General features: G+C 51.4%; 8 protein-coding genes across 8 annotated transcripts; 4 read left to right on the top strand and 4 right to left on the bottom strand.

The window, feature by feature from the left end:
- Positions 1-178: 178 nt before the first annotated feature.
- On the bottom strand, positions 179-1,922 carry NCS57_00462000 (uncharacterized protein; the record flags this gene model as incomplete). The annotated part of the gene is made up of 3 exons (XM_053054575.1): positions 179-1,100; positions 1,143-1,625; positions 1,684-1,922. The coding sequence occupies 3 exons, from the start codon at positions 1,920-1,922 to the stop codon at positions 179-181; spliced, it is 1,644 nt and encodes a 547-aa protein (XP_052916735.1).
- A 6,062-nt stretch (positions 1,923-7,984) lies between these two features.
- NCS57_00461900 (MFS domain-containing protein) lies at positions 7,985-9,760 on the top strand (the record flags this gene model as incomplete). Its single annotated transcript, XM_053054574.1, has 5 exons — positions 7,985-8,277; positions 8,329-8,335; positions 8,382-8,831; positions 8,879-9,460; positions 9,509-9,760. The coding sequence occupies 5 exons, from the start codon at positions 7,985-7,987 to the stop codon at positions 9,758-9,760; spliced, it is 1,584 nt and encodes a 527-aa protein (XP_052916734.1).
- Positions 9,761-11,549: 1,789 nt separating this feature from the next.
- Positions 11,550-13,594, top strand: NCS57_00461800 (MFS domain-containing protein; the record flags this gene model as incomplete). The annotated part of the gene is made up of 6 exons (XM_053054573.1): positions 11,550-11,707; positions 11,755-11,920; positions 11,968-12,063; positions 12,109-12,812; positions 12,863-13,189; positions 13,237-13,594. 6 exons carry the CDS (start codon positions 11,550-11,552, stop codon positions 13,592-13,594), a joined length of 1,809 nt encoding a protein of 602 aa, XP_052916733.1.
- A 351-nt stretch (positions 13,595-13,945) lies between these two features.
- On the bottom strand, positions 13,946-14,431 carry NCS57_00461700 (uncharacterized protein; the record flags this gene model as incomplete). The annotated part of the gene is made up of 1 exon (XM_053054572.1): positions 13,946-14,431. One exon carries the CDS (start codon positions 14,429-14,431, stop codon positions 13,946-13,948), a length of 486 nt encoding a protein of 161 aa, XP_052916732.1.
- A 697-nt stretch (positions 14,432-15,128) lies between these two features.
- On the top strand, positions 15,129-16,271 carry NCS57_00461600 (Protein kinase domain-containing protein; the record flags this gene model as incomplete). The annotated part of the gene is made up of 1 exon (XM_053054571.1): positions 15,129-16,271. One exon carries the CDS (start codon positions 15,129-15,131, stop codon positions 16,269-16,271), a length of 1,143 nt encoding a protein of 380 aa, XP_052916731.1.
- A 69-nt stretch (positions 16,272-16,340) lies between these two features.
- NCS57_00461500 (Pyruvate decarboxylase) lies at positions 16,341-18,071 on the bottom strand (the record flags this gene model as incomplete). The annotated part of the gene is made up of 1 exon (XM_053054570.1): positions 16,341-18,071. The coding sequence occupies one exon, from the start codon at positions 18,069-18,071 to the stop codon at positions 16,341-16,343; it is 1,731 nt and encodes a 576-aa protein (XP_052916730.1).
- A 366-nt stretch (positions 18,072-18,437) lies between these two features.
- On the top strand, positions 18,438-19,985 carry NCS57_00461400 (Aminotran-1-2 domain-containing protein; the record flags this gene model as incomplete). The annotated part of the gene is made up of 1 exon (XM_053054569.1): positions 18,438-19,985. The coding sequence occupies one exon, from the start codon at positions 18,438-18,440 to the stop codon at positions 19,983-19,985; it is 1,548 nt and encodes a 515-aa protein (XP_052916729.1).
- A 144-nt stretch (positions 19,986-20,129) lies between these two features.
- On the bottom strand, positions 20,130-22,093 carry NCS57_00461300 (uncharacterized protein; the record flags this gene model as incomplete). The annotated part of the gene is made up of 6 exons (XM_053054568.1): positions 20,130-20,462; positions 20,507-20,841; positions 20,891-21,311; positions 21,362-21,727; positions 21,772-22,007; positions 22,054-22,093. The coding sequence occupies 6 exons, from the start codon at positions 22,091-22,093 to the stop codon at positions 20,130-20,132; spliced, it is 1,731 nt and encodes a 576-aa protein (XP_052916728.1).
- Between the last annotated feature and the right edge of the window lie 626 nt (positions 22,094-22,719).

Raw genomic sequence — 22,719 nt, 5'->3', positions numbered from 1 at the left:
AAGGCTTTTACATGTACATCAGAGACAGGCGAAACACGAGGCCTTGGTACCAAAAACAAGGCTTTTTGGTACCTCCAAAACGACATCTTTGTGAGAAAAAGTTGGGCGCTGTATTAGCATTAGTTAGCGGTCATGATTGATGATGAATTGAAAGATGGCTTCGCATCTCACTCAAAGATCAGCACTCAAATCTCCAATCAACATTCTCCCAACCGCTCCTACGAGTAATCTTCCCACCAAGTCCCTTGCCGTGCTTCTCTGGTCTTACCGTCCCGCTAGCGAGCTGTCCTCCAAGCATCTTCATCTCACCAAACCTTATACCCAAAGGTTCAACATCAAATCCAAGCACCAAAACAGCCATGAAGCCCAAAATCTCTGCAAATGCAAAGTTCCTCCCGGGACAGAGATGTCTCCCCCCACCAAACGGGAAATATGCTGCCTTTCGTCTCCGCTCCGTCTCGGCGTCCCTAGTCTTCTGGAGGAACCGCTCCGCGTCAAACTCGTCAAAGTCCTGCCCCCAGGCGCTCCGGTCGTGGTGCGTCACGCCCGCGGGGAGCTGGAGGTCTACGCCCTTCTTGAGGAGGTAGGATTGGCCGTCGGCGCCCGTGATGGTCATGTCTTGCATGATGCGGCGCATGCTGACCGAGTGATTCGAGAGGCGCATCGTTTCGCGGTAGCAGCTGATGAGGAGAGGGAGTTTTGCGTCGAACGAGGCGATGTCGAACGTCGCGGTGCGTTTTCCTTCACTGTTGGATACTACTGCTGCAGCCTCGACCTCTTTTCTTAGACGGTTCACCAGTTCAGGTCTCTCAAAGATAAAGAGAAGCATCCAGTAAAACGTAGGCACGGCGTTGAGAGTCGCGACATTCGGTAGGATCACCTCGAGCTGTCCCACCTCGTTACCGGTGAAGCCATGCTTTCGGAGGGCGCCTGCACGATTCTTGACAAGCTGAGACGTGGTTGGGTCGTTGATGTCATGGCCTTCTGAGTAGTATTTGCCCATCAGAGCCTGCAGCTTTGACCGTGCCCGATATGCCTTGGGCATCGTGATGGATGGGAAGAGAGACAGCAGAAAGTAGGGGATAGATTCCTCAAACAGCCTTTCTTGTCAGTAATTGAAGTCCCAACGAGCAATTACTTACCATATATCGTCAACCAGGTGCGGCTGAGGCCCAAACGGATCGTGATCTCCATACAGAGCCTTGGTCGTCGCCAGAGTCATAACATCTCGACACCAAAGATACAAATTCTCCACCCTCAAACCCCCATCCACCAGCTCCTCCCTCCCAGAGTTCAGCTCATCAACACGCACTGTGCCGAAACTAATCGGATCCATCTTGGCAGAGATGCTAGCCAAGAAGTGGACATTCATCTTGTGCAGCATGGGCGCCTGAAAGCTCGAATGGATGGCATCGTTAAAGTCGCCGAAGACATTCGGGCGTCGAACCTTGACAAACGTTTCTTTGCTCAAGCCAAACGTCTTTTGCGCAAAGTCAATCCCAAACGGCTCGAACGAGGCGATCCTAGACCGCAGCGCCGTCTGCACAAGGTGAGGATCGTAGATGGTGTACATCTTGCCATTGAGCATGGGCAGCGTGGCGATGTGCTTTGTAGGGTTGGCATTGCTTTTCTGGCGTCAGCAGAGGGTGATCCAGAGCAGTGATACAGAAAGTGCAGACGCACTGGATGATCCTGTGATAGTCCGATTGGTGCCGTATGATGCCGATGATGTGGCCGACGAGGGGGATGGTGGGTTTCACCACAGGAGGCTCGCGGGGGTCCAATCGCGGCGTGAGGAGCAGAGACAGAGCGAGGGCGCCCGCCAAGAGCGCCGTGGTCCAGACTGCTGCGGTGCTGTAGTTGCCATCGACGAGACCAGCGGCGAGGCCCTGCAGGAGGGAGCCTTGGTTGAGGACGCCCATGGTCTAGAGGCGTGGGATGAGGAGAAGCATGATTGTTTGGCAACAAGAAAAATGCAGGTTGGGAGTTGCTTTTGAAGCATTAGCATCACGATGCAACGCCCGCTGCGTCTTGCTAGCGTGGGCGGGAAAGAGGAGAGACTCTAACTGGACTCGGAATGGGACGATCGAGGAAATGCGAGTGGGCCAATCAGATGGTGATTATTTCGAAATTCAGGACTGCGCCGTACGGAGCAGGGCTGTTGTAGGGCTGCTTGTTTCCGAGAGGTCGGACTTGCTGGGAGCTGACGTGAGATGGATGTTTTGACACTGCCTCACAGAGGTATCATCGAGTTCATGATCTTGCGAGGTGTACCAAATAACAGAAGACAAGTTCCCTCCGTCATTGACCACTGCCGAAGCTCAGCAGACGAACCCAAGAGTCATCTCCAACTCAAAGCCAGCTATCCATGCCAAGAGGAGGCCTCAAGAAATGGGTTAGGGGAGCGGGTAACACTGGATCGGAAGCATGAATTGCGGGTCACCGTAGGATCATGACCAGGAACATGGTCCCTTTCCTTGCCTCTGCGGGCTCCTCACCAACAGGTTCGGACACTGCCGAGTAAAAGATGTAAGAGATGGGCAAAGCTTAGAGCGACGTACATCCATATCGAGGCCATCTTGGCGAGGCGGCAGAAGGCAAGGGGAAAATCTCCTAGTCTGTAGGACGACGACCAGTTCAACGCAAGCACGACACCCTCCTCTCGTCTCTGCCGCAGGGGCAGATAAAATCTGATCGATCTCGGCTCAAGTGTCAGCCATCGATGGTGTTGATCGGACTCGCAACCGTCGTTGTCAATGATCTTGGAATCTAAATCCTCATCCGAAGCTCCAGGGTAAGTAAGCTGATCGTCGCTGGGGACAATTGCGTGGCTCAGTAATCCATACTCAAAGGCACTTTGAAGTCGAGATTGAGAGGATTTGCATACTAGACGGGAAGATTGAGGGAAAAGACTGCAGACACCTGTTTTCAACTACTTGTCATGATAGTTTCAGAGAGTAACCACGCTACGCGCATAACATAATTGGTGGTGAGTGCTGAATAGGCATGCTTGGGCCAAGTATTCGGACAATATATTTTCCGGGCATGACAATCGAGGGAACCCCTTCTGAGAGTGACACACTTTTCTCAAATCGGAACAAAGCTCCCTCAATTGCGTGGTGAGGCTAAAGCCATTACTCCGACAATTTTTACCGCCTTGACTGTCGTCCGATCTCCCTTCGCCGAACGATGCGATACGATGCGGAATATACAGGAATGGGGCCGGTCGGCGTGGGTTATGCAGAAGCAGAATGAACGCGTCTCGCGTTGTCGATTGGCAGGCAAATGCTTGAGATTGAGGCTCCTTCGTCTTGTCTCGTGATAGACTAGCCGTTCAACACATCAATACCGGCGACTTTGCAGCACTGTGGGGAGCTAGTCTCTCGATGTCTTTTGCGTCCTTGGCCGAGTGTAGCGTTGTAGCAACAGGTACTCAATGAAGATGACCTTAGCTGGCCTGGTGTCTCGATGCCGACTCTGGAGTTGGGGGAGATTGTTGCCCAAGGTTGTGGCTCGTGTTCAACGAGCATCGTTAACTTGGTGAGACGAGAGTCATACCTTGAGGCGTTGTGTGTCACATTGGGGTCGCGAGAGTGGTCAGGATGTTGGAGTGGACAGATTGAAGGCTTCGATATTATCGTCGACACATCTTATCCAGCTGAAGCGATGCCTTCGCAAGTGACCAAAGGTACCCCTAAAACCAGAGGCACTCGCACGCCAGTTCGTGACAAGTCTGGTGCCAGGCCACTCGAAAAGACAAACCAGATTTGGCCCGAAAGTGGGGCCGTGTCGGCCGGCCCTGGTCGCCGTTCAACGGATGATCCTCCGATGACCACGAAATACGGCACTTTTTTTTTTTTTTTTTTTTTTTTTTTTAAAATTTGTAATCTTTTCTGATATCCTGGCGCGATGGAACCAGGCTATATATGTAAAGACTAGTATGGACAACTCTTGAATCATACCCGAGTGGAATCTGTGCCGCATGTGCCTCGAGATCCGCCAAATGAACTTTGATTGTCGCAGTGCCGACATGCAAAGGAGTCTCTTAAATAACATTGCGTAGGTATCTACGCGTGCCTAAACCTTGACAAAATGCCTTCAGTGAGTCATCGAGGTTTTGGTATATAAATCTCCTGCTCTTTGCCTGGCTCACTCTCTGGCTTCTTACGTATACCAAGATCTTGACAACAGCCATTAGCTTTGAGCCAAACCGCCGACATGATGCCAGGTTGGCTTTCATTGCCTCCCGAGGTACGCGCCATCATCTTGAAGCTACTTATACACCATGACAAGATAGCGCCCTATGCCACAGTTTCAAAAGAATGGCAAAGCGTCATAGAGAAGAAGAACTTTGGCCACCTCAAACTTCGCCCATCATCCCTCGGCTCGCTTGAGCGACTCGCCGAGCAACATCAAGGGCTCGTCAAGCACATCTGGCTTAATATCGAGCTGAAAAGATATACTTGCCGATCTTGCCGAAGGATAGAGTCGCTTACATCGATCTATGCTAATAATAAAATTATGGCAGAAGCAATCACGAGATTGTTCTTCATCTTGGCCAACTGGAAGCAGAATGGAGGGGGCTTGACACTGGAGCTTAATGCATACTCACCAAGCGACTCAGAACATTGGTTTCAGGGGTGCTACTTTGGAGCTCCGGGTGAGGTCCTCGGATCTGAGTGTCCGCCGCAACGTGGCCTGCTTACGACTGCGATTCATTATCCAACACATGGATTTTGGCACGGCACACCCACTGATGATGCCTTGCGACGACCATTTGAACCAACTACTCTCAAGTTTCAGGAAGAGCTTCCTTCGGTTCAAGTTGTGACAAAGTTCCTTCTCCGCCGACAGTGCCGTCGTCAACTAGATCCTTCGACCTTATCATACCTTTGGGCAAAGCTTCCCCAGCTAGGAGAGGTTATATATGAGCCATGGCAGTTATCCGAAAGGCCCTCTCAAGACCCTTGGGATTCCGGTAAGAAACCCCATCTAGATTCATCAAGTCACAAGACTAACCATGTAAACTACAGGCTACGAAAATATGATTTGTCAGAGACTTTCGACGAGCGTCAAGACGGTCAAAATATTCGAAGATTTTAATGAAAAGTACCTCGAGATATTCCAGCATTCTCAAGGGATAAATTCGCACCTAAACCCAGACCGAGTCCGGACCACATATCCTGGGGTAGGCGCTGCATTTGCGAAGAAAAGCCGGCAGCTTCAACACTTTTCAGTTGCTTTTCTCGTCGATGCCTGTCACTTCTTCGACGCTTGCCAACCGCATTGGCGATAGCCTCATCTGCGCTCGCTCGCATTGACCTCCCGGATGATGTGCAAGGATAATCCGCTCCCGATCAGAAGGATACTAGAAGCCGCAGCGCAATCTGCACTTCACATGCCAGAGCTTGAGACCATGACTCTATGGAATGGAGCAAAAGGAGAGGCTTGTGCATTCACCTGGTGTCGACAAGATGCTTCAATATCCTGGCGTGGGACATGGGACTTCAAGCTGCACCCTTCGGTCATTAAGGACTGGAAGAAGGTGGCCTATAAATATGCTCGCCACGAGTTCACAGTGAACGAAGAGCTGTTGACGCAGGAAATTCGCTCTCATGGGGATGCAATTCAATACCTGGGTTTGCACTCTGTAGTCGACGATGTGTCCTTACAGCAAATACGTCGAGAGAACAATTGCGGCTAGTCCGGCCTTGATGCCGCGGAAAAGATGCTCTGATCGGAGAAGAAGGTAGTACAATTGGAGTGTTTATCATGATATCTACTAGGGTGGTTGATTGGTGGGCAGAGCGAATGGGCAGAGTCAGAGGGTGTGGTGGAAATCAATACTCAGAAATACATGCTGCTGCTATTGAACATGTCCGTCCATCTACTTCCCAGAGTATCTAAACACGAGTTCTCCAAAAGTAGTCAGACTTGACCAACAACCAAAAAATGTAAAAGACGTCTTCTCCAACCAGGAATATGGCTCCAATCCGCCAATGCAAAACTCGACCATTATCCTCGACCGGTGGATGAGACGGGGACCCTGTCAGCTGCCTTCAAGGCACTTTGGTCAGTAGTCAAGATTATCAATGCCGAGAATGACGATGTTGGGACAAGAACAAAGGCCAATGTGATGGCATAGACAATGTGTTTGTTGTAGTTGAAGCCCGGCCCTTGATGGGATAGCTGAGCCAGAAGACCGTGATGGCATAGACGCCGCTGGATGTTGAGATGGATTTCGTCTCGACTTGGGGCTTCGTTCGGAGAGGATGACGGCTGGGTCATCGAAAGAGTGGTCTCCTTGGCGGCTGTGTCGTTCAAGGGAGGGCCAACGTATTGAGGAGTTGCAGTCTCAAAGTGCAATAGCGCAACGCAGACCATCCTGCACGATACAGCCGAGCCAGATGTCCTCCAGAAGGCCAACCTCAGCTGGGCTAAACTGTCGGACAAGCAGCGCGCAGTGACATTATTGAACAGCCCACCCACGGATCAAGATGTGAGGTCGCCACGGGTCAAGATGCGGGGTCGGTAGCACACAGGCAGGTCCATGATTGAACAGCCTACCCACGGCCGCTCCGAACGGCCATTCAAAGTCGGTCTAAGGCGTGGGGTTGGAGTTGATGGAGGAAAAACGGCCTTGTTGAGACTTGAGAGGCCTACCTCGTGGAGAAAGAAAGCTGGAGGGAAGTCGTTGGGTCAGACAGGCACGATAAGGGGTGTTGAAGCGATGTATATGTGGGTGCGTTGTTCATCGCGAGGCCGCTGTCGGTGCATCTCGCTGTGGGAGGACGTTCGGGTGATGGAGGAGAAGCGGTCCGAGGTTTTCAGCAACATACCTACATCGAGGGCATTGCATCCTAAGACCCCTAAGCAAGCGCCCTAAAGGCGTTGTAGGTTAATTAAAGCCCTCAATAAGGGCATTTTATCATCCTTACCTTAACTCTGCCCTGGAGGAGGTACTGCGATTACCTACATGGTCGACGGATTAGTCGTCAGGGTGTGGAAGAGGGAATGCACGGTCATCAGCCCGAGGAAAACACGACGCCGTTAATCACCATCGAGTACAACCGCAATGCCGACCCGGGGCTCCTCCAAGCATATCCATGTCAAGAAAAGTCAAGAAATGGGTTAGGTGAGCGGATAACGTTTAGATCGAAAGCATAAAATACGGGTCGATCGTCCTTCACCCGCTCTGAAGCTCGACGGGATCGCTTACCCTGCACGTGGACACGGGATGACAGGTTTCGTAACCAGGCAGGCGGGATTGCTGTCTGTTTCTGAGCGTGACGACGATATCACGAGATGTTGAGCGCCGACGTGTCACATCTGGATCATCACGACACAAGATCTTGGTGTGTCGTGATGAGATGGGCATCTCGGTTTCGGGATATGCACATCTACATTACATTGCCTGACTCTGACAAAAATACGCGTAAAAATGCGCCACATCCGTAAAATCTTCCTATAAAGAGAGCGAAACCGAGAAAGAAATCTTGATCCAATCTTCGAAAGTGGAACGTGGCGCTTCACAAGCCCGGACCCGGAAAGGGGGCTGCCCCAGAGACGTATGCACAAACTGTGCATAAAACCGGATGATTTGCACAACTCGCCGTCCGGAAGTTGAAGCTGCCGGGCGGGGACAGCATAAAGTCGGCGCCGACACCCTTCTTCCCCAAGACACCCATGGCCAACCCCAGAAAACGTCCAGAAATGGGTGTCGTCGGGTTATTTAACGGGTCCGACAGCCCGGGAATGAAGCATAATTCGTCGTCGGGTGTTGCAATTTCCAGTGTTAGCGCCCGCCCCCTTCGCTCTCGGTATCGCTCTCGTTCGGTCGGGGTTGCGATTGGTGGTGGTGTCATGTGGACGAGGGAGATGGGCATGCAAGATGGCAGCAGCATTTAAATATCTTGCATTCCCAATCTGAATGATGTGTTGGGTGCCGACAGTCTGTGACAATCACCAAGTTCGTTAATCCATCATGGCTGAGAAACAAGAGTCTCCCAAGAGCATCCAGCTCGACGACATGGCTCGTCCCGAGAGCCAGCGAACACTCACTCCTTCGGTCCCTGGTAGCGAATCGGGGAAGCGACAAACAGACGAGGAAGCAGCTGTTCAGAGTGACAACAAAGAGGGTGAGCCTTCGAGCTCTGAGCCTCAAGATCCCAATGCTGTTGGATGGGATGGCGACGACGACCCCAACAACCCCATGAACTGGACACCAAAGAAGAAATGGGGATGTATCGGCGCTCTATCACTCATGACCCTATTGACGTGAGTTACATATCCATCTCCAAAAACTGCGAAATACTAACAGCTTCACAGTCCCCTCGTACGTCCCTTAAACCACCCCCAAGTCTCCCTCTAACCCATCACAGGGCTCCTCCATGTTCGCCCCAGGCGTCCCCGACATCATGCGCGAGTTCAAAGACGACAACGAAAACATCGCAACGTTCGTAGTATCCGTCTACGTCCTCGGCTTCGCCTTTGGTCCCCTCCTCGCCGCACCCCTCAGCGAGATCTACGGCCGCGCGCCCGTCTTCAACATTGCCAACATCCTCTTCATCATCGCGACAATCATCACCGCCCTCAGCCAAAACATGCCCATGCTCATCATCTTCCGCTTCCTGATGGGTTTCGCTGGTTCTACGCCTGTTACAAACGGTAGTGGAACTATTTCTGACATGTTTCCTGTTGAGGAGCGTGGCAAGGCCATGGCTGTGTGGGCTATGGGGCCGTTGCTGGGACCCTGCATCGGACCGTTGATGGGAGGGTACATGATCGAAGATCTCGGTTGGCGATGGGTATTTTGGGTCATTGCCATCTTTGTAAGCGCCTTAATTGCCCCCGAGAGTACCCTAGACTGACAAGATAGGCCGGTGCCCTCTCAGTTGTCTGCTACTTTGCAGCCCCCGAGACATACCATCCCGCCCTCCTCGAGAAGAAGGCTGCTCGTCTTAGGAAAGAGACTGGTAACCAGGACTTGTACTCAGTTCTGCACAACCCCGGCCTTACTAGCACGAAGCAGTTTGAGCATGCCATCATTCGCCCGATGAAGCTCCTCTTCACCCACTTCCCCGTGCTCATCCTCTCCCTTTACGTCGCCATCGTGTACGGTGTGCTATACCTCATGTTCAGTACTTTCACCTTTGTGTTTGCGCAGCAATATGGCTTTGGAACTGGAACAATTGGTCTAGCCTACCTCCCCACCGGTATTGGCATGTTGTTCGGTGTCATGCTGTTTGGAGTCATCACCGATGTCATCATCAAGAAGAAGCTTGCGCAGAACGGCAAGACTGTTCCCGAAGACCGTCTCCCCGTTTGGCTAATCGCGCCCAACGGCATCATCATTGTCGCGTCGCTGTTCTGGTACGGATGGTCGACTGAGAACAACACCCACTGGATCGTGCCTATGATTGGCGTCGCCTTCTTCTGCTTTGGTCTGATGGGCATCATGGTAAGTCGCCTACATACGCACAAAGAATGTCGCTGACGAGTATTGTAGATGTGTCTCCAGATCTACCTCATCGACGCCTACATTTCCTACGCGGCCTCTGTCGTCGCAGCTGTGACGGTCCTCCGCTCAATCGCCGGAGCCATGCTTCCTCTCGCCGGCCTGTCAATGTACAATCATGTCGGCCTGGGCTGGGGCAATAGCATTCTCGCATTCTTGTCGCTGGTGTTGGCACCAGTGCCCATTGTATTCCGCTACTACGGAGCCCAAATCCGCGCCAAGTGCCCGGACAACCTGGGTTGATAGACGTGTTCTTTGTAAATGGTTTGAAGTGGTGGAAGACGGTTCAATTGCCACGTCGGCAACATACATACAATCCCCGAAAGCATAAAGCATCATCCGGAGTTCAGCGACATACCGAGTTTGTTTTGTCTATAGAATTATTCTGTAAAAAAATATTTAATAGAGATTTTAAGATGCTAGCAAGCGTCCTCTCTCAAAGGAATCCGAGCCCAAAGGTGGGAATGCCCGACTTTAAAAAGACCACCCTTCACATGACCCCCCGAACGGGACCGGAGCCAATGAGACGATTATTATCCTGTAATAAGACAAGGTCTAAAATGAGAACAAAGCACGGAACTTTTTCTAGCTTGCCAAGTCCAAGTCCAAGCGTTACCCACGCAAAAGAGGGGGGGCTGTTCCGAGTGGCGCCACGGTAACGGTCAATATGCATGAACCTCAAATGTCTCCCTCGTCTAGCAAACGAAAAATGTCTTCTTTTTTTCGTGGCGCTTTTAAACTCTGGAACGATGGGTCAGCCCTGTAAGACCCCCATTATCAAATCCCGAACCTTGGCCGGTGCGCTTTTACGTATCAACGGAAGTAATGACCCGGGTTGCCTCTCACCAGGTCGCCGTCTACGATCGGGGACACGGAGGAAGAGTCATTGTCCGGAACAAGGGTATTCCCGTACTACCGAGTTTCCGGATGATCAGCATTGAGCGTCTGACATTTGTCTTTCCAAGACGATGGATGGATTTGCGCGGCCGCTCCTTGGCGTATAACAGAGGTCGTCTGATGCGATTGATAAACTGCGCTGATAATCTACCGCGTGGCAAGCGAGTCAGATCAAGTGGTCTTAGGTTCTGCCAAGTCCTGGGCGGCGTCACCAACACTTTTTCTTACGCACACAAGATCAATAACATGAGTCGTCGAGTTGAATGAAAGCTGAGCTACCCCCAGTCAAGGCTTGTTCCAGCAGACTGGTAACAGCTGGGACTACACTGCCGGGTGATTCCATCCGCAGTGACCATGTGCTCCAATGTGTCTCGTGTCAAAAAAGAACAGCCGAGATCGCGCCGTTGAGCTGCATCGTGAAAGGCATCTCGAAAGCCGCCATGACCCGACGACAGTGGGGTGAAAAACACCAAGCTCTCTCATCTCCCAGGTCTGCTATAGGTGGACTCTTCAACCTAGAGCTCTGAACCAGCAGGACGGGTTCGTCACCAGGATCTAAACCTCCAAAGACCTCCCACGCCAAGCTCCCAGATCTGACCGTTTGCATGTGGGCATTAAAAAATGTCGCGTGTTCAGGGTTCCCTCGTCCGAGAAGCTATTCCCAACGCGGAGAAGACAGGCAGGGACAGGGTGAGGCCTTTTCCCTTGGATCACGGTTAGATCACGGTTAGATCACGGTTTTTCAGGTGTCCATCACGGTTAATGCCAAGGAGAAATCGGGTCAGCCCACAGTGGAACCCACGCCGCGTGTTTTGAAAGTCTGGTCGATCCTTGCGCAAGCAGCCAGTTAGGTCGTGATCTGATAAGATTAGATGGCTCCATAGAAGGTACAGAACCCCACGCTCAGAGTTTTACGGTGTAGTGGCATGACATGTGAGTGAGCCCGATCTCGGTTGGTCGCCGCACCGGGATGTGGGCTAGGCGGAAATGCCTCCGCTGTTGACGACGAGGGTCCGAGACACGAGCAGAATATAAACTTGAGCTGTTGGCCCCGTAGCGTTGCATTGGAAGGATCTGATTGTGAACCACAGCAAGGATAACAACTCAATTTCTCTCTTCTTTCTGTCTTTCAAAAATGGCTGCAGATACTGCGTCTAATCCTCGAAGCTCGGCCGATCTCGAGGCGGCCAAAAAGGAAGAGGGTGTTACTACTGAGGAGCGCCATGTCCCGACCAATACGGATATTCTGGCCGAGACCTGGTCTCGGAGGGCCTTGATCGTCGCCTTTACGGGGTGAGTTTTGGACACAATTCTGTTTTGAATTATACTGACAACAACAGTCTATTTGCTACTACCTTCATCACATCGTTCCTCAAGTATGCGACCAAGGTGTATGATGCCTACGCCACGTCCGAGTTCAAGAAGCACTCTGCTTTGACCACGGCCAATGTCGTCGGTACTATCATCGGTCTCGTCACATACCCCATCATGGCCAAGTTCTCCAATGCAGGTTGCTCAAACCAAAACTACAATTCGTCATCTAACATGTCCAGGTCTTTGGTCGTGCTGAGGGTCTTACCTTTTCCATCCTCTTCCTTGTTCTCTCGCAGGTCATGTACGCTGCCTGCCAGAATATCGCCACCTACATTGTAAGCTCCCCTCCCACCTTTTCAAAACACCACTAACGAATACAGGCTGGAGGTATCTTCGAGTCCATTGGTGACACTGGATACGTCATTATGCAACAAGTCTTCATCGCCGACACAACCAGCCTGATCAACCGAGGTTTCTGGACATCCCTCCCTGAATCCGTCGCCTCTATCCCAACTCTGTACCTTGGATCCATTGTCGCCGATAGCGTTCTCAAGCACTCGACTTGGCGATGGGGATACGGAATGTGGGCTGTTATCCTCCCCTTCTGCGCTGCGCCTCTCATCATCACTCTCTACATCCTTCAGCGCAAGGCCCGCAAGAATGGCTACCGTCGTGAGGGTGCCTGGGATGCTGCCGATAAGTCTCAGCCTCTTAGCAAGCGTCTCATCAACCTCTTCTGGGTCGACCTCGATATCCTCGGTGCTGTCCTTCTCGTCGTCGGCCTTGGTCTTACTCTGATTCCCCTCTCCCTCACCGGCGCCAAGCGAAGCGACCGATGGGACCAGGGCGGATACATTGCCATGCTGGTTATCGGAGTCGTTATCGTCGCCGTCTTTTTCGTCTGGGACGCTAAGTTCGCTAAGGAACCCTTCGTGCCTTTCCGCATGATCAAGGAGCGAACCGTCATTGCGGCTTGCATTCTGTCCATGCTCGACTTCTTCCACTACTCTTGCTTCACCATCTTCTTCCCCAGCTATCTCCAGGTTGCCGGTGGATTCAGCCCAGGCCACTCCACCCGTATCGAGTATGTCCTCCAATACCCCTTTTCAAGATAATCATACTGACAATCTACAGTAATGCCCTCCGTGTTGCTTTCCAGATCGCCTCCGTTCTCGTCGGTATTCTCATGAAGTACAGCAAGCGCACTCAGATCTTTATCTTTATCGGAGTTCCTCTCGTTGTTCTCGGCCAGGGTCTCCAGATCTACTTTGTCAACCAGAACGGAGGAAGTGCCAACGAAGCCTCCTTCATCACTGCCAAGACCCTCGTCGGTGTTGGCCGTGCGTTCTATCAGACTGCCGCTCAGGTCTCCATCCAGGCTCTCGTCGCTAAGCGGGATGTTCCTGTTGTCACTGGCGTTTACTACGCCTCCATGAACCTTGGTGGTGCCATCGGTACCAGGTAAGTTTCCTCTGCATACGTACTAAGAGTGATGCTAACCCTCCCAGTGTGAGCGGTGCCATCTGGAACAACATGCTCCCCAAGAAGCTCGTCAAGTACCTCCCCGAGAACGCCAAGGCCAAGGCCATGCCCATCTACAAGTCTATTGTTGCCGCCCAAAAGTTCGCCAAGGGAACCCCCGTCCGCGCCGCCATCGACAAGTCATATTGCGAGACTCAGCAACTCCTCGCCATTGCCGCCACAGCCGCCCTCGCGCCCATGCTCATCGTCATGTTCTTCCTCAAGACTATCGATCTTACCAAGGTGGATGATGCCAAGCTTGATGAGAACAAGTCGACTGATGGAGAGGTTGAGCCGCCAATGGAGAAGAACGTCCAGCAGACTATCAGGGCTGAGGCACATTGATATCCGGGGACTGGATAAGACATAAAAAAGCTGAAAACTTCTCTTCTCCTGTACCGGATAAATAATAATTGTACATAATCTAGTTTCTACTAAATGTAGAGAACATCTCAGCTCACTGAGTGAGCCATCAACAAACAGTGTCAGGGTATTGCTGTTCTTGTGACAATTTGAGGAACCCAAAACCCTATCATCGATATGGGAGCTCTCCACTACATAATGACCCAACTTGCAAACCCAACCACAGCGTAACACTGGCTGGATCTCTAAGAGAAGGTGTTGGCTCCCGACATCAACCAGTGACGTCGATCAATATCGATACCATTTCTCCTCGCGCTTCTTAGTCAAAACTATTCAGGGAGACTCCTTTCCCCTTTCCAGCTCTCTGAGCTCTTTTTCTGCATCGTGGACTTGCTGCCAATCATACCAGCCCCATTGCCGCTGATCATCCGTCTCTCGCAGCTCATCCCAAAAATGAACCTTGCTGCCAAAGTGCTTCTTCGCAATCTTGTACACGCTTCTGATGTACGGCTCAGCAGGGGCAGTCAGGCGCCCACTGACCTTTGAGCTGAAGCGGAGAAAGTAGTCGCATCGCTCGGGGTTGCTGGGCATATGCGGACACTCGCCGACCATGAAGCAAATGTTGACTTCGTCGAAGTGATCGGGATGGTCAGAATCTGTTGGCATCTCCAGTACTTTGCCGTCATCCCGTCTTCCTCTTAGATCATATGTGTCCTTGTAGATGTCTATAATCTCATCGAGGAATTGTTGGTAGGCCTCCCTGTTCTCAGGAGTCACCTCGAGCCGAGGGTAAATATCAAAACCACAGCAGAAGCCCATCGTGAGGGTAGAGAAGTTGTGATGATGTTTGGGCGGGGTTGTGGCGGCATTGTCTGCGTAATATGCCCTCGCACGCGTGGTCGGCCTCCCAGCCCACACGTGACTTGGGCAGCAGTGCCTGGTTGAAGTGACCTGGGCTTGCAGATGCTGCTTGGTTAGATGCATGGTTTAGCAGTACCCGATGAGCTGCTCTGTCTCGCGCGGAGAGTGCCAATGTGTAGCCCGCCGGATAGCGAGGCAGGGTTCATGAGGAAATGGCAATTGCTATAACATCAGAATGCCCTGCACTCTTATCCTATGACCCTCTAGTTAAACTATCTACTCCTTCTTTGGGGCCCTAGATAATTCTAAAAAGCCCTCTTGGGATAATCATCATGATCTAAAATAATGTCCGTGTATAGTCTAGCTCCTATAGAATATAAAGTACATATTAACTAGCTCACCGAGTGAGCCATTCAGAACAGCAACATCTGAGTATAACTGTTGATCTGCGCCCCTGCTTTGAATCCACTCGACCCGACACAACCTGTGACCGATGACAGTATTAATCATGGCGCTTGGGCCAAAGGATCGTTTGCTTTGAATGATCACCCTGACGTGCCTCGTCTGCTATGCAGCTATATCCTGTTTTCAGACATCCGAGAGTTCCAAGCGCATGTAATGTAAACTGGGAGGTGAACACCAATCATTAGCAATCATGTACAATGTACCCATTCTAGTCTGTATCCACTCCCCCGCTTCAGGCGCTGAGGCACAATGGTCCGTCATCAACACAACTATGCCCTCTGCAGGAGACGTCCCAAGCAGCATGAGCACCGGTATCTCTGAAATTTGTGGCGATGCGATATCGCTGTCGCAGCCACCGCCAGAATGGAGCGTCGTTGGATTCCAATTCAGCACCAGAAACACCGATTCGGAGCTGACGGTTATGTGCAATGGCAAACGCTTTGTCCTGTGTTTGGCCGCCGACAACTTGTCCGAATCACCCAAGCTGAAAGAGCGTTACCTTTTCTTTCTACGAGTCGCTGAAGAGTTCGAGCTGGATGGTTTTACTGTCGAAGACCTCTGGGATTGGGCTGCTGAGCCTCTGTTCCCCCTTTTCCGAGACATGCCCCCTCCAGACAAGACGCATCAATCGACCCTCGACGACTTTTTCAACCCCGAAACTTTTGTCTACACCTTGCGAGCGGTCTCCGATAATCTAGTTCCGGAGAAATGCGAAAACCAAAACCAAGATTCTATGTTTGGCATTCTTCTCCCTGACGAACTCTGCACGCCGTGGACCTCTGTCAAACCGTCCGAAATCCGAGTCTGCGAGGAGAAGGCCATTGGGCCTCCTAATCACACACCACGCAAGGTCCTCCTAGAGGACGACACTGTCGCATTCTTGAAGCTCATGCATCGCGGCGACAAGCAGTTCCTCAAGACCGAGCTGGATGCTTACTACAAGATCGACAAAGCACGGCTTGACAGTACGACCAGGGTCTCACGCCTCCATGGTCTGGTGCGGGATGACAGAGGCGCGATTCTTGGCCTTTTACTCACCTATATCGACTGCAAAAACTTGACACTGTCGTGTGCTGTTAAGCCCGAGACACCGACAGCCCTGCGAGAGAAATGGGCAGCCCAGCTCCGGGACATCATCACTCAGCTACACAATGCTGGACTCGTCTGGGGAGATGCTAAGCCGGACAACGTCTTGATCGATAGCAATAAGGATGCTTGGATTGTCGACTTTGGTGGCGGGTATACAGAGGGATGGGTGCCCAAGACGTTGGCCGGGACGGTAGAAGGTGATACGGTTGCTTTTGAGAAGATGGTAGAATTCATCAGCACTTGAGACAGGAACCCCAAACTACAGCGGCTTGAGAATGCATAAATGTCGTCTATATTCTGATATTGTGCCTGCCTAGTTCAAAACTCCCTTGCCATTCTTTTGTGCCTCCATATAGTTCCACAATGGCCCCTTGGGACAATCGTCCCGATCCAAAAAGATCTCCACCATCCTAAGCTCCTTACCCTTTGTCAACCCCTCATTCTCTAGCACCTCCTTCAGCTCACGCCAGGTCTTTGCGGAACCAGTATAGGTTGTCTCCTTGGCTCCAAAGAAGGATGGCGCTTGGAGATATCGCCAAGGAGTGACGTCGTTGTACTCTTGATTCCGCCCGTGGATGCATCGCTCGATGGTATAACCGTCGTTGTTGATGAGAAAGACGACGACGTTGAGATGATGCCGAACCATGGTTGCGAGTTCTTGGACTGTCATTTGGAAACTTCCATCGCCAATGACTAGGATGGTCTTTGCTGACGACAAACCGTGGTATTTGGAAGCCTCGATAAGCTCCTTCTGTGCGAGGGCAGCTCCTTGAGCACCGGGAAGCATATAACCGATGGACAGCCAAGTGACAGGTGTAAAAACTCTAGTGTGCTGAGGAATGGCCATCTCTCGAACGCCAAAGCCAGCAGTACCAGTCTCGCCGAGGATGATATCTCCAGGCTCAATGACGTTTGCCAGAGTCTTCCACAACTTGTCTTGAGCGAGAATCTCATCTGTCGGTTTATCCGGGATGGGAAGGAGGATGTCGCGAGGCAGCTTGGGATAAGGGGTGTAGGATGGCACTTGCTTGGAATCCAGATCGCGTACTAGGCGGGAGACGATGTTCTTTGATGATACATCTCTGAATAGCCGAGTGCCAATCTGTACTCCATTGATAGTAAACAAGATTGCGGCGTCGTCTTTTGGAATGGTGGTGTAATTGCTGCTGTTGGTGTTGCTGAAATGCGGACCAAAGAAGAGGACCAAGTCTGAGCCTTGGTAAAAGTCCTGAACGGTTTGATCATCAAAACACCCCTTGTAGACTCCATGGAAGTTGTCTAGCGTCTCATCTGTAAGACCCTTGCCGAAAGGCATTGACCATGTCGGCCACTTGGTGTTCTTGATGAGAGTCTGAACGTCCTCGCAGATTCTAAGCGGCCTGGTCTCGCCATCGACGACGATAAGAGGCTGCTTTGCGCTGTAGATTCTGTTCATGACCTTGCGAAGAACCTCATCTTCATCCCCATTGGGCTGCGCTTCCGGGAGGACGATTGGAGACTGTAGCCTCTCTGCGGACAGAGGCTTGGCCACCATGTCAACAGGGACTTCGATGTAGACGGGTCGGCTATGTAGTAGACACTGCCTGAGAGCCTCATCAATCTGCTCTGCGCTTGTCCGAGGGTCGTTTAAGCACGCCTGATACACGGTGACGTGCGCATGCATAGCGGCGAAGCGGCGGTATTCACCATCGTTAAAGGTATGGTGAATCAGCCGACGAGATTGCTGAGCGTCGCGAACTGGGATGCCAACGATATGCACTACTGGAGCAAATTCGGCGTATGCACCAGCGATCGCATTAACTGCAGAGAGCTCGCCGACACCAAAGGTTGTGACGATGGCTCCGAGGCCCTTGATTCTCGCATAACCATCAGCGGCATAGGCGGCGTTGAGCTCATTGGCATTTCCGACCCATCGCAGGCCCGAGGGCTGGACATAGTCAAGGAGAGTGAGGTTGTAATCTCCCGGCACTCCGTGGAGGGAATCGACGCCCAATTGGCGTAGACGAGTAAAGAGGTACTCCGCAAGCTTGACAGAGGAAGACATGATAGCGGATGGGAGAGTTGAGGATGGGGTGAAGTGTGAGTGTTAGAGCAGGGGTCATTACAGTGGTGCATGCGTGTTTAAGTAGGACGAAAGATGGGGTCGAAGGGTGATCAAGACAAACCCGACAGCCGATATCCATCTCTACGCCGAGGCTTGTTTTCTCCGACCGTGACACTCCGGTCCCACTTTCTCTCCGACACTCCGACGCCGGCTCCGGCGCCTAGACCCCGTGATAAGAGACCAATACTCCGTGGGGATATAAATTTAGTAATGGCAGTATTGCTTCCCTTATTTTCTTTTCATCAATCTGAGAATACCCATTGAACTCTGTCTTCTTTCTCTGCTCCTCACCAAGTACCCGTCATCATGTTGCGCAAGAAGCTTGCCCAGATTGAACAAAACCGGGCATCCTCTGATCCCCTTCCAAAAGTCACCGCGCCCTATGCATCATCAACCTTTTACAAACTCAAGAATGTTGAGGATAAACCCAAGGCCAAAAGATGGGACGACCGTTTTAGCGTTGACAGCCATAACCAAATCATCTCACCCTTGAAGCTCGCATCCAGGACGTTCAATCATCCTGACATGATCAGTCTGGGAGTTGCTCGGCCTTCTGCCGAGTACTTCCCCTGGGAATCTATGGATCTTTTCTGCCCCGATAGTTCATCACCTGGCGCCAAGAGCCCTCTTGAGTCAGGTGTCCGGATGGGCTGTGCCAAGGGCGAAGATGACTATGACCTCGGCATCGCCATGAACTATGGCTACTCTTCAGGATCTCCTCATCTTCTTCGATACCTCACCGAGCACACGGAGCTACTACACAATCCCCCTTACCAAGACTGGGAAACCGTCCTCAGCTGCGGCACCACCTCTGCCATGGAGATTGCCTTTCGCATCTTTACCAACCCTGGCGACACTGTTCTCATGGACGGGTACATGTACTCGGGCACTATTACTGCTGCTCAGTCCCAGGGGTTGAAGATCCTGGGCATTGAGATGGATGACCAAGGCATCATACCCGCGGATCTGGACCACAAGTTGGAGACCTGGGACTCGAAGAAGGGGCGAAAGCCTTTTGTTCTATACACAATCCCAAGTGGACAGAACCCAACAAGCACAACGCAGAGTTTGGAGCGACGGAAGGAGATCTACCAACTTGCCGAGAAGCATAATCTCTTCATCCTCGAGGATGACCCTTACTTCTATTTCCAGATGGGAAAAGACGCAAAGGATGCACCTCCTACCGATCTGGACGAGTACATCAAAAGCCTGCCAGTATCTTATCTGTCTCTTGACGTCTCTGGCCGTGTTCTCAGAATGGACACAACCTCCAAGATCCTAGCCCCAGGTCTACGCTGCGGATGGGTGACAGGAAGCTCCCAAGTCATCGAAAAGTTCATATGTTACTCAGAAGTCGGCGTCGTCTGCCCAAGTGGCCCCTCACAGGTCATGGCATACAAGCTATTGGATGTGACTTGGGGTCACGAAGGTTTCATCCGATGGCTCATGAACTTGTCAGCCGAGTATCGTCGGAGACGAGATGTCCTCGTCGCCGCTTGCGAGAAGCATCTTCCTGCTGAGTACTGCGTGTGGCAGGTTCCAGAAGTCGGCATGTTTCTGTGGATTGACCTTGACTTATCCAAGAGCAACCCGACGATAAATCAAGTCAACGGATCCGCGCCGTGGCAAAAATACCTTGAGGTTGAAGGAGATATTTTCTCTCGGGCACAAGAGAATGGAGTGCTCGTTAGTAGGGCTAGTTGGTTCATGCCCGATGTAAAGGATTTAAAGCAGGTTAGTTTCCGTTTGACGTTTGCAGCGGCGAAGGAAGATACTCTGGATCGAGCGATGGAGCGGTTTGGCCGTGCTGTCCGATCATATTTTGAAAAGGGCCAGCAGAATGGGAAGGCTTGATATGGTGGAGTTCAAGAAAAGAAAAGAATAGGTTGTGCTGGCAGGACACTCCCTGATAAATGAAATTGCATGACATGGTAGTTAGACTCGAATGATTCTATGGCTTTGAACGAATCTATGAGACCAGATAATTTGACAGATAAACTAGAGTTTTGAAAGCTCCTTCTTACCCACGGGAACAGCCTGAGACCTCAACACTCGCCGTAAGATCTTCCCGCTAGGAGACTTGGGAACAAGCTCCAAAAACCTGATGCCGCCCTTCAACCACTTGTGTCTCGCCTTGTGCGATTCAACATGTTCATGGATAGACCTTTCGACTTCTTCTGTCGATAGATTGCTGGCTTCCTTGCTCTTCACCACAAATGCCAACGGCACTTCACCTGCTCTGTCGTCGTGGATCCCAATAACGGCGCAGTCAGAAACATGGGGATGGTCGAGGAGATGAGCCTCGAGCTCAGCCGGAGCTACTTGATGACCCTAGAAGAGTCAGAAAACGCTTTCAAGGGGTCATTTGAGCTTACCTTGACTTTGATCAGTTCCTTGATCCGATCCACAACCACAAAAAGCTCAAAGCCGGCGGGAGATTTCGTCACAAGCACTTCGTCGCCTGTCCTTAGCCATCGTCCTTCCTTGTCCCACACAAATGTCTCAGCGTTTGATTTTTCGTTGTTCAAGTACCCTAGAGTCACGCTGGGTGATTGCACGTAAAGCTCGCCTGGTGTCTCGTGTTCAGTCACTTCTTTGCCATATTGATCGATGATCTTGGCTTTGACACCAGGCAGAAGGGAGCCAGAGGACCCCATCAGCGAGTCTGTTTCGCTACTGTGTAAAACTGACGGTGAAGCTTCCGTCAGGCCTATCATTGGCTGTCAGATTTGTTCAGAATCATCTTAGGCAGTACATACCATAGCCTTGGCTGATTTTCCACTTGGGGAAGAGTTCCAACATCTTGTGGCTCGCCTCACTACCCAATGGAGCAGCTCCTGAGAAAGCAAGACGAACACTGCTGAGATCGTACTTCTTACACTTGTCGTGGTTGCTTAGAAGCTGAACAAGTATGGGCGGCACAACGTATAGCACCTCGATCTTGAATCGCTGGATGGACGCCAGCAGTTGATCCAGCTGAAATTTCTGAAGAACAATGACCTCATCCCCTCGATAGTGCGCGACGTGGGCTACGACTACGAGGCCGTAAATGTGGCTGAAAGGGAGCACGCCAAGAGAGACCTGGGAGTTTAAAACACCGCCTCGATGGTCCCCCTGTTCAAACGTGTGTATCATAACAATGCATGCAATCACATTGTAGTGAGAAATCATGACCGCTTTCTGTGATACATTAGACGGCCATACAGTAGAAATGTCAGAATTTCACGCACCGGAAGCCCAGATGTGCCGCTCGAGTAAGACAAATAGGCTACTTGTCTCTTCCCTTGTCCTGGGATCCATTTCTGAACAGGCACAGGCGGCAAGGCCTTTCCTTCAGAGATCAAGTTCTCAATAGTCTTCACATTATTGGGTGCTGAAACTCCAGGTACTGGAAGAAGGAAAACGTTCTTCTCGGGAATCCCGACGGCTCGCGCTGCTTTCAGCGCATTGTCGAGTAATGGAACACAAGTAAACAATGCCTTGGCACCAGAAGACCGTAGCTGATGTTCAAGCTCGGAAATCGAGTGAGCAGCACTTGCAGGAGTGACGATGCCATCAAGACGGTGGACAGCGTGGGTGACGGGTATGTAGTCAATCTGCCTCATTAGAAGATATGCGATGGCTTGGTGCGTAGACTTACGGTGTTTAAAGAGTAGATGGCTACGACTCTATCCCATTCTGTTCCTTCGAGAGGATCAAGATGGGTATTCTTGGCAAGCGCTCGAGCGAGATACTCGACACGCTCAGCAACATCTGCAGCGCTGCGAGATTTACCAGTTACACCGCATGTGTAAGGGCTCTTGGAAGCCGCAAAGGATCTCCTCCCATATGCTTCGCTATTGACGAATTCATCAACGGTGATAGAGTCTGGGATTTCTACCCATTGTTAGCATCAGTGTTGAGGACCCGTTTGCTTACGAACCTGGAAGAGGGGGAACCCAAGGCGGCGGATGAAAGACCATGATGGCTTCGCAGGTCTTTAACGATTGAGGGCAAAGCTGCAAGATTTAGCTGAGCCGGAGGAATTCTACGAATGGTTTGTACGCCGCTTTATTATTCCTCGTTGAAACGCAACAGAGGACGCGGAATGGATCGACGCGGTTGAGGGGTTGCCTCGGTAGGCTGGGTCAGCTCCTCGGAAGTCGTCGATCTCGGATTTAAATCCCGGCAAAGCCAATCAGGCCCCGAGAGATTGATGTTGTCATTGCCTAGGGCATGATCTGGGGTAGCTATTTGCGGGGTTTGGGGTCATTGGGGTCATTGGGTGACCGAGAATTGTCGGTGAGGACATGAACCGTTCATCGTTGGGTGAAACAATCTTGTAGCTACAGGTTTTACCTTTGTTCTGAATAGAGACATAATGAGTAGTTATACATACCCTTACAAGGATGCTTCAAATGGAGGAAAGCCTTCCCGACTGGATCTCTGGTTGCGAGATCGGAGAAATGACCCCCCGGTCGCGCAAACAACACGGATCCGATGGTATCCGCTTCCCCTCTCTTTAAAAGGTAACAACTTGGCGATTTACTTGTCACCAAGATACCGAAACTCGAACACCTGGAAATATTATTCGGGACTATTGACAAAA

The sequence above is a fragment of the Fusarium keratoplasticum genome, chromosome 3, assembly GCF_025433545.1.
Source record: "Fusarium keratoplasticum isolate Fu6.1 chromosome 3, whole genome shotgun sequence".
In the NCBI taxonomy this organism is placed as follows: domain Eukaryota; kingdom Fungi; phylum Ascomycota; class Sordariomycetes; order Hypocreales; family Nectriaceae; genus Fusarium; species Fusarium keratoplasticum.
The sequence above is the reverse complement of the archived record's forward strand: the minus strand, read 5'-3'. Positions and strand labels throughout refer to the sequence as shown.